The sequence below is a fragment of the Podarcis gaigeae genome (genome assembly GCF_964106915.1).
Source record: "Podarcis gaigeae genome assembly, chromosome: 3".
NCBI lineage: Eukaryota > Metazoa > Chordata > Lepidosauria > Squamata > Lacertidae > Podarcis > Podarcis gaigeae.
The window spans coordinates 63302836-63326786 of NC_139680.1; the positions used below are offsets into that span (position 1 = coordinate 63302836).

The 23951-nt window shown below is 39.0% G+C and overlaps 1 protein-coding gene across 3 annotated transcripts in view; it reads left to right on the forward strand.

The window, feature by feature from the left end:
• The window catches only part of UTRN (utrophin), a gene marked incomplete at its 3' end in the record, with an annotated part of 327056 nt that overhangs the window by 42823 nt on the left and 260282 nt on the right, over positions 1-23951 (forward strand). For all 3 annotated transcript variants that reach the window (XM_083731575.1, XM_083731576.1, XM_083731577.1), the window contains exons 3-14: positions 3490-3551; positions 8856-8948; positions 9697-9774; positions 10664-10756; positions 11452-11624; positions 13168-13283; positions 13996-14153; positions 16684-16887; positions 18366-18547; positions 19069-19219; positions 19953-20072; positions 20506-20607. In XM_083731575.1, coding sequence (XP_083587701.1) covers positions 3490-3551; positions 8856-8948; positions 9697-9774; positions 10664-10756; positions 11452-11624; positions 13168-13283; positions 13996-14153; positions 16684-16887; positions 18366-18547; positions 19069-19219; positions 19953-20072; positions 20506-20607 — 1532 coding nt within the window. The remainder of the gene's footprint in view (positions 1-3489; positions 3552-8855; positions 8949-9696; positions 9775-10663; positions 10757-11451; positions 11625-13167; positions 13284-13995; positions 14154-16683; positions 16888-18365; positions 18548-19068; positions 19220-19952; positions 20073-20505; positions 20608-23951) is intronic.

The following is a 23951-nucleotide window of genomic DNA, read 5'->3' on the forward strand; positions in this document are numbered from 1 at the left end:
ACATGTGTTACAATGCACTACCAAAAAAAAAGAAAGAAAAAAAAGAGTTGAATCCAAAGGAGAGGGAAAAGGATATGAACAGTGTTCTTCAAACACTTGCACAACACTGTTCTAGCAGGACACAATGCTTCGTGGTACGGGTGTGCTTTCGTAAGTAGAACATCCACTTTTGCATTTAGCTGCACTTTTCTCATATAGTGCTTTGTACTAAGTGTACAGCAGCCCTTCAGTGAGCTGCAGCCATCTTCCATCTGTGGAAATGCATCTTCAGCCATAGCTTCAGTAGGCAGAGCAGAATATATGATTCCCCCAAACTATGATAGTTAATCAACCAGGGAACTCAGCACAGAGGTTAGTTGGCTCAGTTGACAGCTAATCCATTGAGGTTAATGGAAGATTAATTAGAAAAAGGGGCCTGCAATAATCTGTTGATATATTGTTCAAATGTCAAAAAGTAATATACCACAGCAATACAGGGCAGGAGAGTAAGAGAGGTGCTTGTCATAAGATGTTCCTTTTCAACCTCCTCTTGCTGGCTGCCATGTTTGTGTGTAGCATAGAACCTACTTGAAAACAAACAAACAAACAAATCTGGAGAGCGCAATCACACATTCTTCCTTTTTAGTATTCCTCCTTTGTCATATTTGTACAAAAAGGAACCTTAAGCTGTGTATTAATTACAGGGGGAAATATGAATGGAGGTCAGAATTTGCATGTTTGCTTTCAGTTGAATTCTTATATACAGAGAATGGGGTCAAATTCAGGTTTGGGGCATTTGTGTCACGAATGTCCCGCAGGCTTTGTTTTGCTTTTACTTGCTTGTTGGAGACTGGCAGAGGAAGGACAGAAAGCTCAGTCCTTCCTCTGGTACTCCACTTGATTTCTGTGTTTGATGCAGAACACTTCACACAAACGCTGTATCAGTTCACTAACTTGCCTGAATACTATTCTTTAATGGCTACTGGGAGAGTGCTTAAATATAATGTTGTAAATATACTTAGTGAAGATATAATGACTTTCTCATTCATCTGTTCTTCACCTTAAGTAAGCAAGGCAATGAAAGCTATTTACTTAAACCAGTGGTATCCAAACTTTTTCCAGAGAGGGCCAGATTTGATGAAGTGAAGTAGAAAGGCAAGATATACATGTTTTAGTAAACAACAAATATATTTTTTCTTGTTCCATTCTCATGCTCCCACTGGAAGACCTATGAATAAGTTTGAGGTACCCACAGTAGTACAAATCCCCAAAGGCAGGCAAGTGCAAGTTTGTAATTCTGCTACATTCCTGGTGCCTCATTGAAAACCCACAGGCTAATTCCAACTTTTATTTCTAAATTCCTTAGTGTAAAAATTTCATTTTCAGCAATTAAAGGAAAGGACAGTTTTAAGAACTAGTTAAAAAGAATGTTGACCTTTTTGTGACTTTGTGTAGTGGGTGATGTCAAAAGCAGTTTAAACATCTGAAACTTTTCCAGCACATATTCTTTTGCATTGCAAGAAATGTTGCTTTGCCTTATTCTCTGAAGTGTTGGCATAGACGTTTGTTTAGTAAAAGGAGGAGCTTTAGGGATATATGAATATTGTGTCAAAGCAAAGGAGAAATTGCAACCTAGCAAATGGTGACAGAAGCCAGAGTGCACGGAAATGCCTTTTACCTTCCCGCCGCAGGAGTACCTATTCATCTACTTGCACTGGTGTGCTTCGAACCGCTAGGTTGGCAGAAGCTGGGACAGAACAACACACGCTTACTCTAGTTGCACGGATTCGAACTGCTGAACTTCTGAACAGCAAGCCCAAGAGGCTCAGTGGTTTAGAGCACCGTGCCATCCACTCTCAATAAACAGCTAATTAGAGCTTACTACACCTTCCCCTCTGACTCAGTCTCAGGAGAAGGAAAATGTAAATAGAATGAGATAAGTGCTGCTTGCAGAGAAAAAGACCACATTACCAGGGCACATTCCTCTGATTCCAAGTTGGTATCTGAATTTACTTGGAGTTGATCAGCACAGAAATGATGCATACAGTGGAGCCATTCATGACTTGATAGATGTTTATAATGTCAACCACCCTATTTATATAAAGTAAGGCTGTATTCTTTAACCTTTCCTTGTATAGAACTCCTCCGTTTTGACAGCTGCCCTTTTCTGTATTCTTTCATAACTTCTTTGAGATGGAGTAAGCAAAAACGTGTGCAGTATTCCAAAAGGAGCCGCTAACCAGCGTGCATTTGTTATCCAGCTCTTGAATCTGGTTGTAAATAATAATTTAGAAAACATAACATTTTGCATTAAGTCAGATTACTGTAGGTGCTAGCATAACACTGATTCACGATTATTATTATTATTTTACACAGAGTGAACACATACTTGTGTAGATTGATCCTACTACAGTGGTACCTCGCAAGACGAAATTAATTCATTCTGCGAGTTTTTTCGTCTTGCGAATTTTTCGTCTTGCGAAGCACGGATTCCCATAGGAATGCATTGAAAATCAAACTTGCAAGACGTTTCCGTCTTGCGAAGCAAGCCCATAGGAAAATTCGTTTTGTGAAGCAACTCAAAAAATGAAAAACTCTTTCGTCTTGCGAGTTTTTCGTCTTACGAGGCATTCGTCTTGCGAGGTACCACTGTATAGTTTTTACTTGCAGGTACACTGGCCCAATATTGCTGCTTTTCAGTAATTATGTAGGCTGGAAAAACTGTAAGCTTTCCTTTATAGCTTCTTGAGAGAGGACTTTGAAAACTATCTGAAACCTGGTTTCTAGAAGGAAGAACAGACTAAATCTGTCAGCAACAATTACATTTTCTGGATTTTACTAATAATGAGTATATAAGGCCCCGTAGCAGTTTGGGACCAGTTTACTTGAAGAACTGCTTTCATCTGCAGAACTGGGACTTTTCCAAGTGCTGCATGAAGATGGTTGTACAGTTGCAAGTAAATCTTATCTTTTGAATGTGGCAGCACCTAGTCTCAGGAATGCCCTGGCTGTTAATATTAGGCAGGCCTCCTCATTATACTTTCAATACCTGCTAAAACCTTTTTGTTTAAGCAAGTCAATCTAAACATGTAATTTCAATATGTGTAGGTATATGTTTTTATAAACTATTGTTTTTATTTATTTTTGAGTTTTTTATTATGTCAACTGTTTTTAATGTTTGTTTTTGTTTCCATTTGTTTTTAACAAATAGTAAAACACTTAGGATTTTTTCCATTTAGTCATATAAAAACCTGCTAAATCAAACTAAGTTAATGAAGAAGTATGGTGCTTGTTCAAGTTTATCTCTTTATTCATCACTCTAGAATTTTGATAGATGTTCCTCTGCCATGAAAATCATTTCTAAGAGGTCCTCTCAACCCTTTGCTTCCAAGTGAGACTGGAATCAGTTTTTTTCTTATTGAGGGCAGTTCCTCAAAATAATGATTGATGAGTGACATTTAGCAAGTCTGAGAAATATATTTTAATGTCTTTTATTTCCTTAATTTCTAGATGAGCACAATGATGTACAAAAGAAAACCTTCACAAAATGGATAAATGCTCGCTTTTCTAAGGTAAGCGTGGCTTAAAACCTGATAAGTATATGCATAACCTTTACCCTAGCTTTTGACAGCCAAGATGTGCATTTTCAAGAAACACCATTTTCCTGTGACTTATTATTTTTTCTTCTGTTTTTAACACTGAATTTTAAATTGTTGTAGCGCACCCTGGGACTTGTTGGGTGAAAGGCAGATAATACATTTACTGCTACTACTACTGTTATATTGGGTTACAATGTATAGTCTTTTCAGATCATCCCTAACAAGCTAAACAATTACATCCACAGAGTGATTTGTAATTTATAAAGGTTGTGTGCCACCCCCAATCTCTGCTGAGTGGTAGCCAGATTCCAGGGGTTTCCAGACTGTTACCCAGGATTGTGTTTCCGTTGGGAATCAAGGCACAGCCGAGACTGTGATCTTTATTTTACACATATTTACACCGCAAGCTTTCAATGGAGGGAGTGCAGAGTTTAGAGGCTTTCACATCTCAAGGGAGGCATGTTCTCCACAGCAGTACAGCATTGGATTCCAAGATGTCTCTGTCTCAGCCTGCCTTCAGCCAGCACGACAAGATATTCCTGACCTTCAGCTCTCACATGAAGTTCTACCTATTTCTTGCTTCTCCTTCAGAAAACCCTTTGCCAAGCAGCTTCTCCCACTTTCCACACTATTCCATGCCTAGCTTTAAAAGCTGACAATTTACCTTTGTGACACAGCACCCACATTGCCTTGGCAAACACCCCCTCAATTGCCTGTGGAGTCCTTTGTCTTGTAGACGGGTTAATGGTGGGGCAATCATCTTCCTTTGCCCCTCTGTCTGGCTGGCAGAAAAACAAGCTCCGCCTGTCAGTTCTGATTAAACCCAGCACCCAAGATTCTACAGGAAGAAATATGGCACCAAGGGATCTGGGGCAACCCTGTTCCCCCACTAACCAGTCTTCCCCAACCTGGTGCCCTCCAAATGCTTAGGACTACAGTTCCCATCAACCTCCTCCAAGCTAGCACATCTATAGTTTGAAGCATCTAAAGGGCACCCGGTTGGAGAAGTCTGCCTTACGGTGCCGTTTCTTGCATTCCCACTGTGAAGAGGCATTGTACAACAACAGCAGCAGAATTGTTGAGCTAATATCCTTTCAAAAACAAAACAAAAACAAATTGTGACGCATGATTAAATTCATTCATATGCCAGGAGTCATAGTTCTGTCCATAGCAGTATCCGGAGAATTTGATGTTGTCATATTATAATTAGATTCTGCTTGCAATATCCCGAAGGCATTAAAATGGATTTTGAAGATTGCCTTTCTGTATGCTCTGTCACAATTTGACGTTATGAAAACATTCAGTGAACTTGCGTTCTGATCAAGTACAACTGCCAATTTCTGAGCATTATAAGCTGCTGAAGAATTGTAGAGTTAGTCTAGAACAGTCCAAAGAGCTCACTTTTTAGCTTTCTTGTTTGACTGTTTCCTGCTTCACAAAATTATATTGGGTTACATTTTAGAATTGAAAAGTTGTATTTCCTAACAGGGAAGAGAGGCAGGAAAGCAAATAGGCATTTGCAGGAAGTAATCAGCAATCAGCTGATTGGTGGCTTCTTTCGAAAGCCATTTGCTGCAGAACTACTTCCTGCAAATAGAGCATCTGTGTCTGCAAAGGAAACATGTTCCATTAGCAGCAAACATTTTTAATTCTGATTGCTTCCTGCTGCAAATAGAGTTTCCTCCCCTGCAGCGATTTGATTGATTGATGATAAAGTGGCAGAGAAATATAATCATTCAAATGAATCGCAAAGTGGCTTACAAATAATAACAATAACAATAGCATTATACAGGGGTCAGCAACCTTTTCCAGCCGTGGGCTGGTCCACCATCCCTCAGACCATGTGGTGGGCTGGACTATACTGTATTCTAAAAATATATATGAATGAATCCCTATGCCCCACAAATAATCCAGAGATGCATTTTAAATGGAAGCACACATTCTACTCATGTAAAAACACGCTGATTCCTGGACCGCCCGCAGGCTGGATAGAGTAGGTGATTGGGCTGGATTTGTCCCATGGTCCTTAGGTTGCCTACCCCTGGTATAACAGAACATCACAAAAAGCGCACAAATAATATAGAACAATTAAAAAATCACCAGGAAAACAATAACAATCAACAAAACAACTGTAATATTTTTGTGGCATAAAATTTAATATCTGGAAGTCAGCACTGAGATCATTAGGATATTGTTGATAGAGAAGTACCAATAAGTAAGAATGAGTGTATGTATGGTGGTGATGATTTATGTCACTTTTATAAAATTATAGATGTGAACCATGAGGATTTTATTAAAACATTAAAATTTAGTTACTGGATGCTTTAATTGCTTTTCAATGTTAATCGTGCATTCATTGTTCACCTTCTGAATGTATACATTAAAGGAAAATAGGATTATGTTGTAATTTTTATATAAAACAAAGTAGTCAGGGAAATTGATGACATCTGTAGCAATTTTATAGACATCTAATAGCATAATTACTTCACAAGTCGCTTGGACCTCAGTTGTGTGTATATTTCAATAGTTTTGTGCATTGTAGAATACCTGCTTCTTTGTATCATCAGCTACATTGAAAGTTGCTTTGGTAGTTTTGCTGCTGTTACATTTTTTATAGGGAGAAAATTGATTGTAGCTTTGTTCTCATAAAAATCAGGTACTTGTTGAGCTAAGTAATCAAGTTATAACTATTTTGGTGCAGAAGACAAAACCACCCTGCCATAAAGAACAAAAGAAGAGACAAAGATAATAATTTGCAGTTCAGTGGACCACATCTATATGATAACTACTTTATATATATTCAAAATGTCTCTCTTCATTAATGACTCTATTCAGTGCTGTGGCCAGGATCAATGAACTCATACTTCAGTAAGGTTTCATGTGCCATCAAATCCCTAGGCAGTGTTTCTCAAACTAGGGTCAGCAGCTGTTATTGGACTACAACTCCCATCATCCCTAGCTAGCAGGACCAGTGGCAAGGGATCATGAGAGCTATAGTCTAACAGCAGCTGGGTACCCAAATTTGAGAAACACTTGTTTAAAGTGTATTTTGACTGCAGAGTTATTAAAAAAAATTGAGGCAAAGCACATTGTCTTTTGCATCTGCTTCTGCTTCATGGCTTTGCAAGTCTCTCTCTCTCTCTCTCCCACTTTAAATGCGAGATCAGAATAAAAGAGGAATGTGGACTAATTTAACTTATATAATTATATAGAAGTGATTCAGCAAAGCAAATGACTACAAAATAATTACATATACTTTCTAGCATCAATACAAATAGAAAAGACACAAGTTCTCTTTTATTACATAAATATATTTCTGAATAAAGTTGGTGCTCTAAATTTAGATACTGGAAAAAATATGCTCCGTTTCATTTACTGAAATTCTTCCGACCCTGCAGAGTGACCTTTCTGCTTTGTGAATGGTTCCCACATCAAATTCCCATGACTTGGGGGCATGATATGGAAAAATCTTGGTCCAAATACGAAAGTAAATAATACGTATTATGCAAGATGAACCAGAAATTTGTTTTCTATCCCTATACTAAGACTGTTTCTTGAACTTGTTGCTAAATTAGTGTTACATAGAAAATTGCAAGCTTGTTTCTCTGTGGAAGAAAGATCATATAACAATATGTGGAATGGGAGAAGTGAGAAGGAAGACCTACAGCACAGAACTGCTGAAATAAGCCAATGCTTCCCATCTTTTTTCTTCTTCTTCATGTGCCCCTAGTAAGCTCAGCTTTAAGGAGCTGGATGTGCTTCAGATGTATCTTGCCTTCCACTCCCACCTGCCCTGCCTTCTTATGGACCACTACTGTCAGCTGTGTATGTTTTCTCATTTTGTGGATGTAGCCCATAATTGTATGTTTAAAGAATGACTTTGGGTTCCTACTAGTTTATGACTATTATCTTCACACCTTAACCCTAAATGTTTGTATCTCCACTTCCAGCAGGGCTGTGAAAACTGTGTTCCCCCTGCCCCCCAAGACTCCAACTCCCATTAGTCCTACCTAGCCAAGCAGAGTCAGTGATCAGGGATGATACCTGTGTTAATCCAAGAACATTTGGAGCAGGGTGGTCCAGCACATGGCACCCTTGAGGCTTTTTGTGCACTGCCCCCCCTGCAGCCCTTGTACTGCCTTCCCAAAGCCGGGTAAGCGAGGTGGTGGGCTTTGGGAAGGAGGCACAAATGCTCTGACAGGGTCCTAGAGCAGGGGTCAGCCAGGTTTACCTCGCCTGGGCCAGTTCACTCCAGCAGATCGTTGGCACGTGTAAGTGCCTATGATTTCCGGCGCCTGCATCTGCGCAGATACGATTTTTGGGGTCTGCGTCTGCGCAGATGCGATTTCCGGCGCCGTGGAAGTGAGCCCCCGCACCGGTTTAGCGGCCTGCTCAGTTTGGGGGCGGCTTGTGAGCTGGTTAAACGACCCCCATGGGCCGCTTGTGGCCCATGGGTCTTAGGTTGCCTACCCTGTCCTAGAGTTTTCCAGTCTCCTTCCCAAAGCCTATCTGGGGCTTTCCCAGCTTTGGGAAGGAGGTGGGAGGGCTTTAGGACTCTGCCAGAGTCTTGTGTCTTCTTCCCAAAGCCCAGTTCCTTGGTTATCTGGCTTTGGGAGGACAATGCGAGGGGGCATCAAATTTTGGCCTCTCTCTCTTGCCCTCTCACCCCACCCCCACCCGACAAGTAGTGTGTGGCCTATGGGTTCTGTGTTGAAATATTATTGAAGCCCACTTGGTATGAAAAGTTGGACCGTCCTGATCTAGAGGGTCACAGGTTTCCCATCCCTGGTTTACACTGTCAGTGTTAAAAGTGCTTTGAGGTGTGGTAGCATTTACAGACTTACAGGCCAGTATAGCAAGGCTTAGTAGGCTTTCTCTGTATGTTTCTGACAACCGTAAGTGGTGAAAAATTTGGAATCTACTCTTCCAGGTGAAAATTATTGCATGATAATTTCATAGCAGATCAAGACTGTGAAGACAATGGATGATAGTTGCTTTAAATAGATTGTTGGGAGGTTATGTAGTGGTTGCCACCTTCGTGGCACTTTGGTCTATATAAATAATTTCACTGAGAAATCTGGAAAGCTTGAACATATGCAGAGAGAAAAAAAATTGAGACGAAATTGGTCAGACTGTGGCTACATCTTATATTTGTGGCATTTTGTTCTTTGTGTGTTTATAGAACTAAATATTATGCATGATGGGAACTAAGTTACCTACAAACTTCCCTTTTTTGGAGCATTTTATAATGATTCTAAAACGTATCTTGTATTATAGTGTGGAAAACCACCAATAAAGGATATGTTCACAGATCTCCGAGATGGGAGGAGGCTTTTGGACCTTTTAGAAGGACTGACAGGAAATCCATTGGTAAGCAAAGCATTCTTCCAACACGAAGAAAATTAACTTCAAATGTTGCATGTCTAGTTAGCGTGGCATCATTCACTTATTTAGAATACTTTGCAGGTCTTTGCCTATAGTTTATGAATGAGCACACTCAAAGTCAGTGTGTTTATGTTCTTTGCATCCGTTTGAACTTGTATGTGGTTCTTGGATTTCTAGTTCTTGCAGTTGTAATAAATTTAAATATGTGATGGCAACATTTTTTAATCTAATCAGTTATGCTGAACAATCAATGCAAATTTCCTCTGATGGATTTCCACTGCATTTTTTTTTCACCAGAAGAAAGTTCATAGCAGGATTAGGCCCTAGCCTGAGTTAGACAATTTCTTCCCTTCATACCTGAATTAGGAGAGAAGGAAAAGAGAAGGGGAATGTATGTGAACCTGACGCTTGCTACAGTACATGTCTGTAGTTTCTATTGTTAGATCTGAATGCAACCAGTGTACGCCTAATTCAGTCGTTTTCCATTAAAAATAGTTGGTTCAAGCTGCCATAAGCAATGTATATCATCCAGAATTATAATTACATAGCTTGGCTAAAATAAATGGATATACATTTGGCTAGAATTAATACATGTATTCAGAATGTATTCAGAAATTCTGTTTGGTCTTTCTTGATCTTCTGGAGAGTATTATTTGTTAAATATCATACAATGAAAGGAAAATTTGTGATCTTAGTTCTCCTCTTATATCTGAAAATTGTTTGTTATTTGAAGCTGAAAGAACGTGGATCCACAAGAGTCCATGCCTTGAATAATGTCAACAAAGTACTTCAAGTTTTACATCAGAACAATGTAAGTTTCTAAAATAAATGTTTGCCCTTGAATGTTCAGTGCCCCCGAAACAGGAGAAGAGAAGGTAACTATGAATTAAAATTAGTTAACTACCAATTAGACTCCAGCCTGAAAAGTCTTGGTGGTGACAGGGTAGGCTTGGGAAGAAGAATTTCATAAAATTCAACATGCTTACAACTTGGTTCCCATAGTAGTTTATACTTTGCAGTTGAGAATGTGTAATGATACTTCACTTATAATTAGAAGATAATTTCTCCCCCAAGAAGTGAACTTGTATTTCTTGTTCCTGAATGCCTTTGGGCATCATTGATGGATAGAATGCTAACTTATTTTGAGGGGCTGAGTCAAATTATAATTTACTTTCTATAGACTTTTTATCAATAGTTATCAAGTCTCCTGAACTGCATCAGAAAAAACTATCTTTTAAAAATAACAACGGAAAGCTAAAAAGTGATTGCACAAATAAGAATGTTGTCTACTTTTGTACTGTTTATACATATAAAGGTTTGGATCTGAATTTAATTCTTGATTTAAAGAGAGAGCTTTTCTGCCCTGCCTTCCTTTACATTTTCCCCCAAATCTGCTTTTGGAACTGGGGGAAGCCTTTGCCTAGAGGCTTTTGGCCACCAGATAAATATTTGGTTGCCACTGATGACGATCTCTAGGGACAACATGATTGGGGGGAGGCATTTTAATTTCACACTTGAATATAAAAATGTGCATATCTCCTAGAATTTGTACCTTTGATGACTGCACTTGTACATGCTAGAAGCGGGATTAAATCATCCCGTTATATAGCTTACACTATTTCTTTGCAAAAATGGCTAGGCTAAAGAAGTGAATTGTGTCGACTGGAATAAAAGCAATGATATTTGCATGTGTGTTCCAGGTGGAGCTGGTGAACATAGGAGGGACGGACATTGTTGATGGAAATCACAAACTGACTCTTGGCTTGTTATGGAGTATAATTTTGCACTGGCAGGTGAGCGACCTTGATGCCTTATTTCAGTCCTTGCAAGTGAATTATTAATTAGCAATGGAACACATCTGCAGTTTTTCTTTTGCTGCAACCCTCTCATGCCATCTATCCAACCAATCCCACCAATCCTGAGACCCCAGGGACAGGGGAAATGACTTGAAAAGTAGCTCTCTTCTAATAGTAAGAAACCATTTGACAAAACTTTGTGCTATTCACCAGCATGTATGCATGCACGCACACACGCGCGCGCGCGCGCACACACACACACACACACGGAGTAGGCTGTGGTGTTCTTGGATCTCCTTAGCTGACCAAGAAGCTGGTAAAATGGGTTCCAATAGTTAGGGAAAGTACTAGCTGAGTATTGTTAACATCTGTATCGTCAGCTTAAGGGGCACTAGTGCAAGTTTTGTATTGGCATTGGAAGCAATGGGGGAGGGATAAAAGAAAGAGGTCAGGTCCAGGGAGCCTGCAATATAAAGTCTGGAAATGAAAAGAGTTGGGGACAGATGGGAAGGATGAATATGAACAAATACAATTACATATGCTTCTTTCAGGTGGCCGATTGTGACTCACTGTCCTTTATGCTAATGCTGTGATCCATAGGTTTTGGAAATCTTGTTTTCAGAGTCTCTGTGTACTCTTGGGCAGTTGTTTTGTGTATATGTACTTGAAAGGCTTTTTGCACTTTCTATCAGGTTAAAGATGTCATGAAAGATATAATGTCAGACTTGCAGCAAACAAATAGTGAAAAGATCCTCCTGAGCTGGGTGCGACAGTCTACTAGGCCTTACAGTGAGGTCAACGTTTTGAACTTCACCACAAGCTGGGCAGATGGGCTTGCTTTCAACGCTGTGATCCACAGGCACAAGTAGGTAGCTCCTTGTCAAATGCTGCAGTTCTAAGGAAATAAGTGCCTGCAGTTTCTTTGTCCTGGGGTGGGTAAGGAAATTTAATGCTAAGTGATGCATTTTTATTTTATTTTTTAAAAAATGGGAGTAACAAATGACAATAGAAGAAAACTGCCAATACAACATTTTCCTAAAGAGCACAAAGCTTACACTCAGTTCTCAATAAGGTAAAAAAAAATATTTGGAATTGTTTTAATGCCCACTTTGGCATATGTTAGCTGGAAAGAAAGCTGAGTGGCTTTTTTAATGTTGAGGTTATTATGTTTGAGTGATGAGCAACAGTCAAAGCCAGTAATGTATGTTCTTTGTTTTTACTTCTTAAAAACACACATGGGAAAGTAAGAAAACATTTAGTTTTTAGTTTTTTTAAAAAAAGAAATCTCAGCTCAATACTAATACTTCCATGTGTTTATCTTGTGCCTTCTCACTATTTATTCATAGATGCATATATTATGAAATGAATAAAGGTCATTTATTTTCCACTTTGCAGCTTAAGACTGCAATATTGTTCCACTGAAAACCATGGAACTGTTGAAATAAATTTCAAGGTTCACTTTGTTGGGGTGAAGATGTATGGCGAGGGCCACCACTACCGAAAGATAATAATAACTAAGTATCATTAAAACAATGGAACCAGTTAGTCACAATTAATTTAAGTCCCATTGTAATGGGATTCAGTCACAAGTAATTTAGTCATGTAAGGTCATATTGGCCCAGTTTATATATTAATGCTAAGATAACTGTGGCTTAGCATGAATGAATGTGTTCCTGGAGATGAGATTGTGGATATTTACTCCTTGTCTGGGCCTGCTACAAGCTAAACCATGGTTTGGCTTAGTGCATTGTCCAAATGGTCTTGTTGGTTCTCATTCCACTCAAACCACGAGTGGTAAGCAAAGTTTGCTCTTGGTTTTCAGCTCACAATTTGTCTGGAAGAGATAAAACATGAGAACAGGAACAGGTGACATACTAAGCCAGTCCATTGCTTACTTAGCTCACAGCAACAGAATGATCAGAAAAGGAGCAAAGTGACTGGAGTATCCTCTTTGGGAGCCTATGTACTTGCAGCAGGCCATGTTTTAGCTTAGTACTACATGTAAACTGAACTAAATATTCAGCACTTTTGAAAACAGCAAGTTGTTCAAAGAATTAATTGAAAGCTGCCTTGCCTTGCATTAGCAGCACACCTGCATGCTGCCTAAAATACACCCAACAATTGAGTCTGATTTCTTTAGCATGATTATTGGGATCAATAAGTAGGTTGAATGTAAGTTCTGTCCATATGATTGAAAGTGAACTAAATTCCGGGGACCCTGAAATGTTAGTTTCGTTCCGGAGAAATAAGTAAGCATATCCATCAGCATCTGCACATATCCATCTTGTATGTGGTATTTGACATAATGGACGCATGGTACATATAACCGCTTGATTCAAGTGTTGAATGAATAAGCAAGTTGTCTTCCTTTTTTTCTTCCCTTATTTTGTTTTCTCTTCTGATTTTAGGCCCGAGCTCTTTAGCTGGGATAAAGTAACTAAAATGGCTCCAGTTGACAGACTAGAACATGCCTTCAACATAGCCAAAAATCGCCTGGGGATAGAAAAATTGTTAGATCCTGAAGGTAGAAGATGATTCTTTGCAACTGAGTACACTTATGTCTGGATGATGGGTTTTTTTTTACTTGATTATATGTTTATGCATTTAAGATGACTGTAATGGATTATAATTGGCTAACTTCTGTTTAGAGTAAACCCACTGAAATTAATGTGCCTTAAGTTAGTGATGTCCATTAATTTCAGCGGGTCTGCTTTGGGTAGGACTACAGTGGAATGCAATCCAATACTGAATATGAAAAAAGAAAAGTGTTGCTGCAAAGACTTCAGTATTTCTATATTGTTTACTTAGCCTACATTTATTAATTTGCTTAGGCAATTTATAACCTGCTCTTCACAAGAATCAATCCCAGACCAGAATACAACATGAAAAGGAGCAATACATAATAAAATAAAACATTCTGAAAAAATCAAACCACAACAATAACCCAGAATTAAGCATGCTGTGCCTTTTTAAAATTAATTTCAGTCAATCTGCCAGTAGTCTTGTACTTAATATATCTATATAATGAGAGTGAAGTGACAGAATTTAGTACTGATGGTTTTCAGCTTGGTGGATAGTGTCCTATACATGTGTTGCTGATTCATTTCTGCAATCTCTCTGCCCACCCTCCGCAAACCCTGAACTCAACATACGCGTACAGCCTTATGGCTCTGGACATGGTTTTCAGCTTGAAAACCTGCAAGAATATCCAGTAAACATATCATTTCTGTTTTTAGATGTTGCTGTACAGCTTCCTGATAAAAAGTCCATTATCATGTACTTGACATCCTTGTTTGAGGTCCTCCCTCAGCAAGTTACCATGGAAGATATTCGAGAAGTGGAGACTCTTCCAAGGAAATATAAAAAGGAATGTGAAGAAGGGGACATACAGATGGTGTGTGCTAATGTTTTCCCAATTCTTTTTTAGTTTAATGTCGTATGACATTTAATGTTGCCTCCCAGGTAGCTCCTGTGTCTTTTGTCCTTTTCACAGTCAATTGAAAAGTACTCATACAAACTTGTACGGTCAGTAGGTTCTGGCTTCTGTCATGCAGTGCAAAAATACATAGCTTTCTTCCATTCTTCTTTCATATCATCCAATGATCTTCCTTTGCTTCTTTTTTCTGATGTTACTTTATTGGCCTCGCATTCATATTTTCTCTTTTCCAGTACAACTCCTTGTCCTCTCAATATACTTTCCTCTTAAAAAATAAAAAATATGTTGCTATATCAACCCAGCTTCTATGCTATGTATTTAGAATTCTCTGTTTTCTAGTTCTCTTACTTTTCCCTTTATATCTTGGTCTTTAAAATCCCCCGACTCTTTTCTTTTATGCATTTCTTTCCCTTTTTAATATAATGTTCTGGAGCACATTGCTCTATGACAATGTGTTGGATCTAGAGTTTGTGGGAGCTGAACTCTGATCCCGGGATGCTCTCACTGGGAGTGGGAGAAGATGCAGTTTTAACTGATTCCCTGTTACCCTTTACTTCCCAAAGATCTATTCTGGAAGGTGTGGGGGAGTGGTTTTTGAACAGTGTGTGAGGTAGCATAGGAGGCTGCAAGGAGAAGAGGGAAATAAGCAAAAATCACTTCCTCCCTTTCTCTAGTGCAGCGGTTCTCAACCTGTAGGTCCCCAGATGTTGTTTGACTACAAATCCCATCATACCTGAGCTCTGGCCTTGCTAGCTTGGGGTGATGGGAGTTGTAGTCCAACAACATCTGGGGACCCACAGGTTGAGAAAGGCTGTTCTAGTGGAAGCTTCCATTGGTTTCAGATGCTTCCATTTGCGTAAGAACAATTCTTCAGCCAACTCAGGGGTCTATCTTTCCCTTTTTACCAAGTCTGTTTTTGATTCTTCTCAATCTGGGTTTCAGTCTCTTCATTAATAGAGGCTTCTTTGACTATATTTCTGAGTTTGGATCAAAATTGTAGGGTCATTTCTTTCACCATTTGGAAATGACTTTAGCTAAGCCTAAGATGGTTCCTTTTCCCTTGCAGTGATATTTGACGAGAATGCCCTTCCAGTTTATTCTTCCTCTGTTTGTATCTTATGTTGAGTGGGTTTGGGTAAAAGGATCTGCTTAACTCTTTCCATCCCAGCTATTTCCCCCCTTCAAAATCATGCCTGCTCTCCTGCTGTTTTTCTCCCTGAGAGATAAAATATCTCCCGTTATCTTCTAACATTTGAAGAGAAAGGTCTCTTTCATTCACCTCTTGTGGTCTTTCAGTCAGCATAAAGCTACTATTACCTGAAAATAGAAAGCTCTTGGTAGGAGAAGGGGAAAGATTATGTAACTTCATATATAATGTGTAGTTCTGTCCTTGTTTTAAGTGTCAAGCCACCATAACATTTTTTAATTCTATTAGACTTTTGCTCTAGTCATTGATTGTTCCTTTCAAGAGGCAATACTGCTGAATGTTTTTATGACATAACTCTTGTAACACATAGAATCATAAGACAAAGTGTAAACTTTGAATACCACCAGTTAACATCTTACCTCTTGATAGGCTAGTTGTAGAAAGTGTGCAGAGGTTACTATTTTAAGTTTTATATACTTGAATGTATTTTGTGAAGCACTTGTCAGAAATCCTAGCTTAATGCTTGTAACAGGTTTGGTGCCACATATTGCACTTAGGCATCCGGTAATTGAACTTGTGACTTAAGTTCATACTTGAAAAGGACAGGATATTTTTACAACTGAAATCTCTTTAGACAGAAGTGCTGATAAGACTTCTAAAGTACTTTAATCATGTGTTGGGGTTCCACAATTTTTTCTAGGATTTTTTTTTATAGAAGAAAGACCTACGACTTTAATTTTTATGCATGACTGCATTGTAATGAAAACCTTCTCTAAAGTAAAAATATTAATATCACAGTAAACAATTTATATATGGTAAATGTGCTTGATGAAAGCCATTTTCATTTTTTAAATATCAATGTGAGGGTGTATGTCTGTGTGTGGAGTCGTCATGTTGTAGGCTTTTGGAGGTAAGATAAGGGAATTTTAGCAACTTCTGTGCACGTATAGAAATATTTTATCTAAGTTACTGTGTAAATGCATTTGTAAAATGAACGTCATTGAGAGCAAAACTCAATTATGTCAGCTAGTAAACCTAGATCATTCAAATGGTTTTTTGGTAAAATATCAACTCTAATCTTAATTTCTGCCATTTATTTCATTAACATTGAATCTGTTATTGATAACCATGCCCTGAATACCTTGAACCAGATACCTTGGATTTCCTGCACTGCAAGGTAAAAACCTAATCTTGCACACACACAAGATTCTGATACATGCATTCCCAACCCCCACTCCAGCCCTTTATGTGGTGGTAACATCTCTGTTAAATAAGCATTTGTGTTATTATAAAAACAGCTTTCAAGAAGTGGCTCTTGAGTTTGATTTTTCTGCTCTGTAGAGTGAAACAGCAGAAGATGACTATGGAGGTTCAAGAGCAGAAACTCCCAGCACTGTGACTGAAGTTGATATGGACTTGGACAGCTACCAAGTAGCTCTGGAAGAAGTTCTCACATGGCTGCTCTCTGCCGAGGATACATTCCAAGAACAGGAAGTCATATCTGATGATGTTGAGGAAGTCAAGCAACAATTTGCTACGCACGAAGTGGGTGTTAAATAAGGTTTCTATGAGAGTTGCAGTATGTAGTTGGTTGATCAATATTATCCCTTGATTAGGCAGCAGTAGATAATTTTCATAACTATAGTTGTTATGCACATGTTACCCACCAAGTTCATAAAGGTCCTCCTTCTGCTGCCTGGGAATTCAGAAAAGGGGATTAAGGGGATGGTTGTCAAGTGCCTGATGGGCCATGCATACATAGTTTGTGGGCTGTGTTCAGCCTGGTGGGTCACAGGTTCTGTAGATAGTTGCAGAAGAACTTGTTCAATTTCTTGTTCAATTTCTCTTCGGTAATATAAATGTTATTAGAGTTCATGGGCTACTTAGACGTTGGAAGTTACAGGGAATTTTTTGTTGGTTTCTTTTGGTTCTTTTCCTGAAAAATATTTTTGCTGGGGAAATCATTTGCTTATGGAATAGCAACATTATTTTTTTAATATAATATTTTGAGAGAGACCGGGATTTTCCATAGATTGTGAAGTGGTTGCAAATGGCTCATGCCTTGGGACTTCTTTTATAATTTTTTTATTGATATATACCTCTGTTGTGGGTTTAAGATTACACCCAGATATATATAGGTAGTTGTTTGGTATGTTTGCAGTTACAGTGTGTACTAGCACCTGGAAAGGTAAAGGTAAAGGGACCCCCGATCATTAGGTCCAGTCGTGGCTGACTCTGGGGTTGTGGCGCTCATCTCACTTTATTGGCTGAGGGAGCTGGCGTACAGCTTCTGGGTCATGTGGCCAGCATGACTAAGCCGCTTCTGGCGAACCAGAGCAGCGCACGGAAACGCCGTTTACCTTCCTGCTTGCACTTTGACGTGCTTTCGAACTGCTAGGTTGGCAGGAGCAGGGACCGAGCAATGGGAGCTCACCCCATTACGGGGATTCGAAACGCCAACCTTCTGATCGGCAAGTCCTAGGCTCTGTGGTTTAACCCACAGTGCTACCCGCGTCCCTCAGTACCTGGAAACAGAGCTACTTTAAAGAAAATGCAAGCATGGAAAAGCTAATCATAGAATCACAGAATTGTAGAGGACCCTGAGGATCATCTAGTCCAACCCCCTGCAATGGAGGAATATGCAGCTCTTCCGCACATAGTTCGAACCTGCAACCGTGGCATTATCAGTCCTATGTGATTAATGTTGCATATTGTTGGCTCCCCGTTCCAAAGCATTTCAGGCTGTCATAGAAGAAGCATGAACCTGAGGTTCCCACACTAATGGAAAACTAATCACACTGTTGATTTGATTATTTTATTCCTGTTTTTAGCTTCCTGATGAGGAGAGAAACACCTTAGCATCTTTTTTTTTTGCTTGTTTCTTTATTGATCCTAGCCTTTTCTGTGGCATTCCAATTTGCAAGTTGCTGTTTATTAAAAGTCTTGTAAATTCCATGCAGTTATTAAAATTATCCATGGCGAGAGATCAGATTGGTCTGACTTGTTTAATCTTTTTTCCCTAGGCTTTTATGATGGAGTTGACAGCACACCAGAGCAGTGTGGGTAGTGTGCTGCAGGCTGGCAATCAATTGCTAGCCCAGGGCAATCTTTCAGAGGAGGAGGAAAGTGAAATCCAGGAACAAATGTCGTTGCTGAATTCCAGATGGGAGGCTCTCAGAGTAGACAGTATGGATCGGCAGTCCCAGTGAGTGACACCCTGTACACGCACAGACTAGTTTCCGGTTCCAATGGTACACGTTATGTGTCAACCCCTCTGACCCAACCCCTTGCAGACTGAACAGTTTTTAGAATAAACTTAATGCATCGCAACACTAAATTCAGCCTGGAAGCACATCTAAATGAGCTCAGGAGAAAGGAAATAAGGTAGTGAATAGTTTTGCGCCCAAGACACTAACATGAACACAAAACTAAACTCTGGATCTTTGTATGAAAATGTAGTATTTCAGATTCTGTGTTCAATACAGGCTTATGTGTTGCTTTAAAACATAATTCCTTATAAATGTGACTAGAGTTTCAGGCCCAGTTTCCAAACATGTTGCTTTTCTTTTGACCAACTCATGTAGGCTGCAATCTTTTGAGTACTTATGAGTAAGACTTAAGGAACACAGTGGGACTCACTTCTGAGGATTGCACTGTTACTTTAACATCAAATCTCCTCTTTAAAGTGACATTAAAAATAATTCCTTGTGTTTTTGACATGATCAGCCTCCATGATGTATTGATGGAGCTACAGAAGAAACAACTGCAGCAGCTGTCCGACTGGTTGACTGTTACAGAAGGACGCATTCAAAAGATGGAATCTCAGTGCTTCGCTGAAGACTTGGAGTCCTTTCAACAGCAGATGGATGAACATAAAGTATTTTTACCCTTACTGTAATAAGCATGATAGAGTGAAAAAATAGTCTGCAACAGCTCAGATTTCCTGGTTGCCTTTGGATGGAATTGTTAATATAGAAACTCATCTTTTAAAATAAGATTTAGACCTTCATGTGTACTGTGGCGTTGTGCCATGTATAGTAAAGTTCAGGAACTGTATTTTTTTGGAAGTACATTTTACTTCTAGGCTTCCTTGAAACTTTGTGTAGCCATTAAAACTTCTGGATAGAACTTACGCGATTTTTCATATGACTGATCTTGTGTAATATTACTCAGTAGTTCTCGGGAATGTGTGGATCTTCCTTTTGACACAGTGCTTTTTCTGAGGAGAAGTGTATTTTTAAGCACCCAAAAGTGTTGCCACAGAGGAAATGTTGTTCATCCTGCCACCCACTCTTCAATGTGGTCCAGAGCACCAAGCTAGCATTTTCATGTGACTAGACATGGCAAATGAGTGTGGGGATCTTCACTTGCAAGAAGTGACTTAATGAGCACATATGCAAGATAAGGTTGCACTGGTGAAAATAATTTTGTTACTATACATATTGTGTGGGATATGGTCAGAAGCAGCAGAGGCTGTTTAGAGTGGTTGTGGCTAAACAGTCGTGGCTCATTAGGAAAATATTTGCTTAAACAAAAATCAAGCAGGTGGCACTAGCAAAACAATCCAGTGTTATGTCTGGTCTTCATAACAATTTAATCAATGCTTTCAGGGGCTACAAAATGATCTTGAAGCAGAGCAGGTTAAAGTAAACTCATTGACTCACATGGTGGTCATTGTTGATGAAAACAGTGGTGAAAGTGCCACAGCTATCCTAGAAGATCAATTGCAGGTGAGTGGATGTCTTGATTTAATAATTCTCTGCATGGGAAAAATGTGGAACATTTTTCTGCCAAAGGGCCACATCTCCTTCTGGGGGCCCACATGCCAGTGGTGGGCAGGGCAAACCTAGATGGAGCAATGAATATGAATCTTACCTTTGTACTGTAGGTTTCTTTCTACACACATTCACCCGATGCTCTCTGTCCTCCAGGCAAGCAAGCAACATTTATTTATTAGACTTAAAGTCTTCAAGCAACTTATGTTAAAGAGAAATATGGGCATGTACAATACATAATGCCAAAGGAAGAAAAGGGGTGGAGCCCCATTGTGCAGGGCTTCTGCTGCTGGGACTCATTAGCTAAATCCCACCCTATATGTTTGTATTTTCTATCTGCTTTCAAAGGGGAATGCATGGTTTCAGAAATTTCTTTAATTGTCTGCAGGTGCTTGGTGAACGATGGACAGCAGTTTGTCGCTGGACTGAGGAGCGGTGGCTCAAACTACAAGAGCTCAATATCTTATGGCAGGAGCTATTGGAAGAGCAGGTAAAACTTGTTTATTTTCTCCAGTGTACTTATTTTTAAAAAGAGTAAATCAGCTTTCTGAACTTGCTTGTATTCCTACCCAAAGGTATTCATTCAATTTGTTATGGACTAGTCTGTTACCAGTGTATATTGCTGACAGAACCTGAGGTCATTCAGTGAAGCTGAAATTTTTTGGAAGATTCAGAACTGGAAAAAAGCAATACCTTTTCATCAGTACATAGTTAAACTTTGGAATTCACTACCATAAAATGTAACAAAGGTCACCAACTTGAAAAGTTTTGAAAGGCAATTAGACAAATTCAAACTCTTATCAGTTGCTAGGAAACATGAGTGGGGAGAATGCTGTTGCATTCATGTCCTGCTTGCAGGCTTCCCATAAGTATCTGGTTGGCCGCTTTGAGATCAGAAAGGTGTGCATAAATAGGCCTTTGGACTCTTCTTACATTTTAATGTAATTTTTATGTAATTATTTATGGAGAAAGAGAGATAGGCTATTGTACAAGTTTTCAGGAACACCCTTAATCTCAGGTAAAAGTGTTTTAAAATAAATTGTGTTTCTTTAGTTCAAACTGCTTTTTTAGCTGGGGGAAAGTTGTTACATAAAATTAAATACTAAAATTGTACTCTTTCAGTTCTTCAGATATAGATCTCAAGCCAGTTGTCAGCTGCCATTATGAGTGGTGCAATAAAAAATTCACCATCAGGGATACTTGGGCCCAAGTTGCTACAATTTTTATTTGTATCTGGGCAAGGGCTCCTTGACTTTTGCAGTACAGCATTACATTGTTTGTGGATGTGCTTAAATAAAATTTGCTATTGGGGGAAAGCATGTTTGTTTCATTTAAGATCCCCCTCCCCCAAAACTATAGATACAGGTCCCTCCTGGGTGTGAACCAGTATAATGCATTAGGAAGGATTTATAAGCTCATGGTGCAACAACCTTCATTGCTAAACCTCGCTGCTTTGTTTGCTGTCAGTGACTAGTCATCTACATTATGGCTGAGAGATGGGGAGCAATTTTTCTACTTGTATCCCAGAGTATAAATCAAGCTAATATATATAAACAGTATCCAGTATGTTACAAACAGTATGTTTTACGACCAGTGACAAATTTAACTAAAGGGAAGTAGCTGAGCATTATTAATTTTAGTAGACTGGGGCTGAGTAATCACTGTATCCATATGATTGTGGCCTCTTCTCTGCATGCAGTTGGCCCTGTTATGGATCACATTTGGATCAAACTGCTAAATTAATCAGATTAAATTAATCCCATTTGAGATTAATATAATAGGATAAAATAACAGAAGTAATCCTCTACTGTTGTGCCTCTTTCTATCTATAGATTTCAAAGGCTAGTGTGTGTATTACCAATCATAGAGGACTGGGTGAGTCAGTGTTGGTTGCAGAAGGCAGGTTTTGCCCTTGCCATTATTGTATCCACAAGAGCAGTATTCTAAATCCCAACGGAAATGAACACAAATCCTTCACTTGTATAAAAGAAAATTAAAGGTCAAGGGACACCATTAGTGACACCATCCCCTCTGGTTAACTCAGATTGCCTTTGTCTGCATAGTCTTATCTTGAGTCCTGTTTCTTTCATTGCATTTCTGCCCTGTTATTTCCCCAAAGAGCCTTGGGCAGCATTTGCACTTCAAAACCCCCTTAATTACCAGCTTCTCCAGTTTATGCAAGCTATTTATAAAAACAACAACATGCAGGTAAATTGCTTCACTGTACGCACCAACAGTGTTGTGTAGATCTTTTAAAATGATTTGTTAGTGGTGAAAAAATAATTGAAACAACTCATTGAGGTTTTCTAGTTGAATGGATGAACAGCAAAGCGATACCTTAGGATGTATAGTGCCCTTAATGTTTTTGGGGAGGTAGATTGTAAAGTCAGCAAATGTTAAATCATTCAGGAAAATTATCTTCAAACACTGCCACTTAACTTCTTTACTCAATGATAATTATAGCCTTTCTGGGTTTTTTTAAAGGAAATGTATTTTGGCAGCTGTTAGCAAAGCTCAGTTGTTCATATTTATAAGTCTGATAGACTCTCCAAGTGCCCCTATTTTCCAGGGACGTCCTTGATTTAGAGAAGCTGTCCAGGTTTCTGATTTGATCCTGGAATGTTCCACTTTTCCTTAGGATGTCCCTATTTTCATTGGAGAAATGTTGGAGGGTATGGAGTTATCTGACCCCTGAGCCATCTGAAGGCAATCCTGTATAGGGAAGTTTGTTTAATGTTTAATGTTTTATTATGTTTTTATATATGTTGGAATCTGCCCAGAGTGGCTAGGGTCACCCAGTAAGATGTGTGGGGTAGAAATAGTAAAATTATCAGTATGGAATGGGGCGTCCCTATTTTCATCAGAGAAATGTTGGAGGGTATGGTCTGTGTCAATTCAGTATAAAATATTCTGTCTGAAGAAACTTGTGTGATTTTTCACAAGAATGCAAAAAGTTGTGTCTTAGTTCCTTTCTGTAACTGAGTGTAGCTCTTACTAGGATTACTAATACTAGCTCTTTCTATGATCTTGGAGTATTTTGAAATAGTCCAGTCCCAATAAAGAACACTAATAGATATGTTTGATGGATTACTTACTTCAATGATTGGAGTGCAAGGCTTAGTTTCTGCCTTGGTTCTTTAAGGACAAAATTTGTTGCTTGCTGAGTAGATCGAATAGGACAGCTATGACCCTTTGAGTTGGTTCTTGGTTTGCAGAGCTAAATATTGTCTGCTAAACATGCCGTTGTAGAAGTGAGGAAAAATGTCTGCTATGGATACTAAAAACTTACAAAATAATATTCCTGGGTAGATTTAATTAATTTTGAGTCTATGCACTAATTTGGTACTGATTTGTGAAATCATGAGCTTACAGATGTTGCATTTGTCTGGATTTAACTCGGGAATCATATTAGTTTACAAAGCAATGGACTTATAGGCTATATTCAGTTTTAAGATACTCCACAAAAGAATGGTCTTGTAAGTAGAATGACACTTGTTCTGTCAAAAAAATGGAAGATGGCATTTTACCTAGTTGTGGGGTTTTTTTTTAACCAATGAGAACAAGACAGGTGTGCCAACCAATAAGAAGAAGACAAAGTGCTGGTGTAATGCCAAGGTAGTGTTGCAATGAAGATGATTAACAAAATATAGCCTCAAATGGCTCAGAACTGCAGTACCTCAAGGACCGTCTCTCTCCATATGAACCTAGCCAGACCCTGAGATCATCATCTGAGACCTTATTTTGTGTGCCTCTTCCATGGAAGGTCTGGAGGGTGGCAACATGAGAACAAGGCTTTTCTGCAGTGGCTCCCCATTTATGAAATGCTCTCCCCAG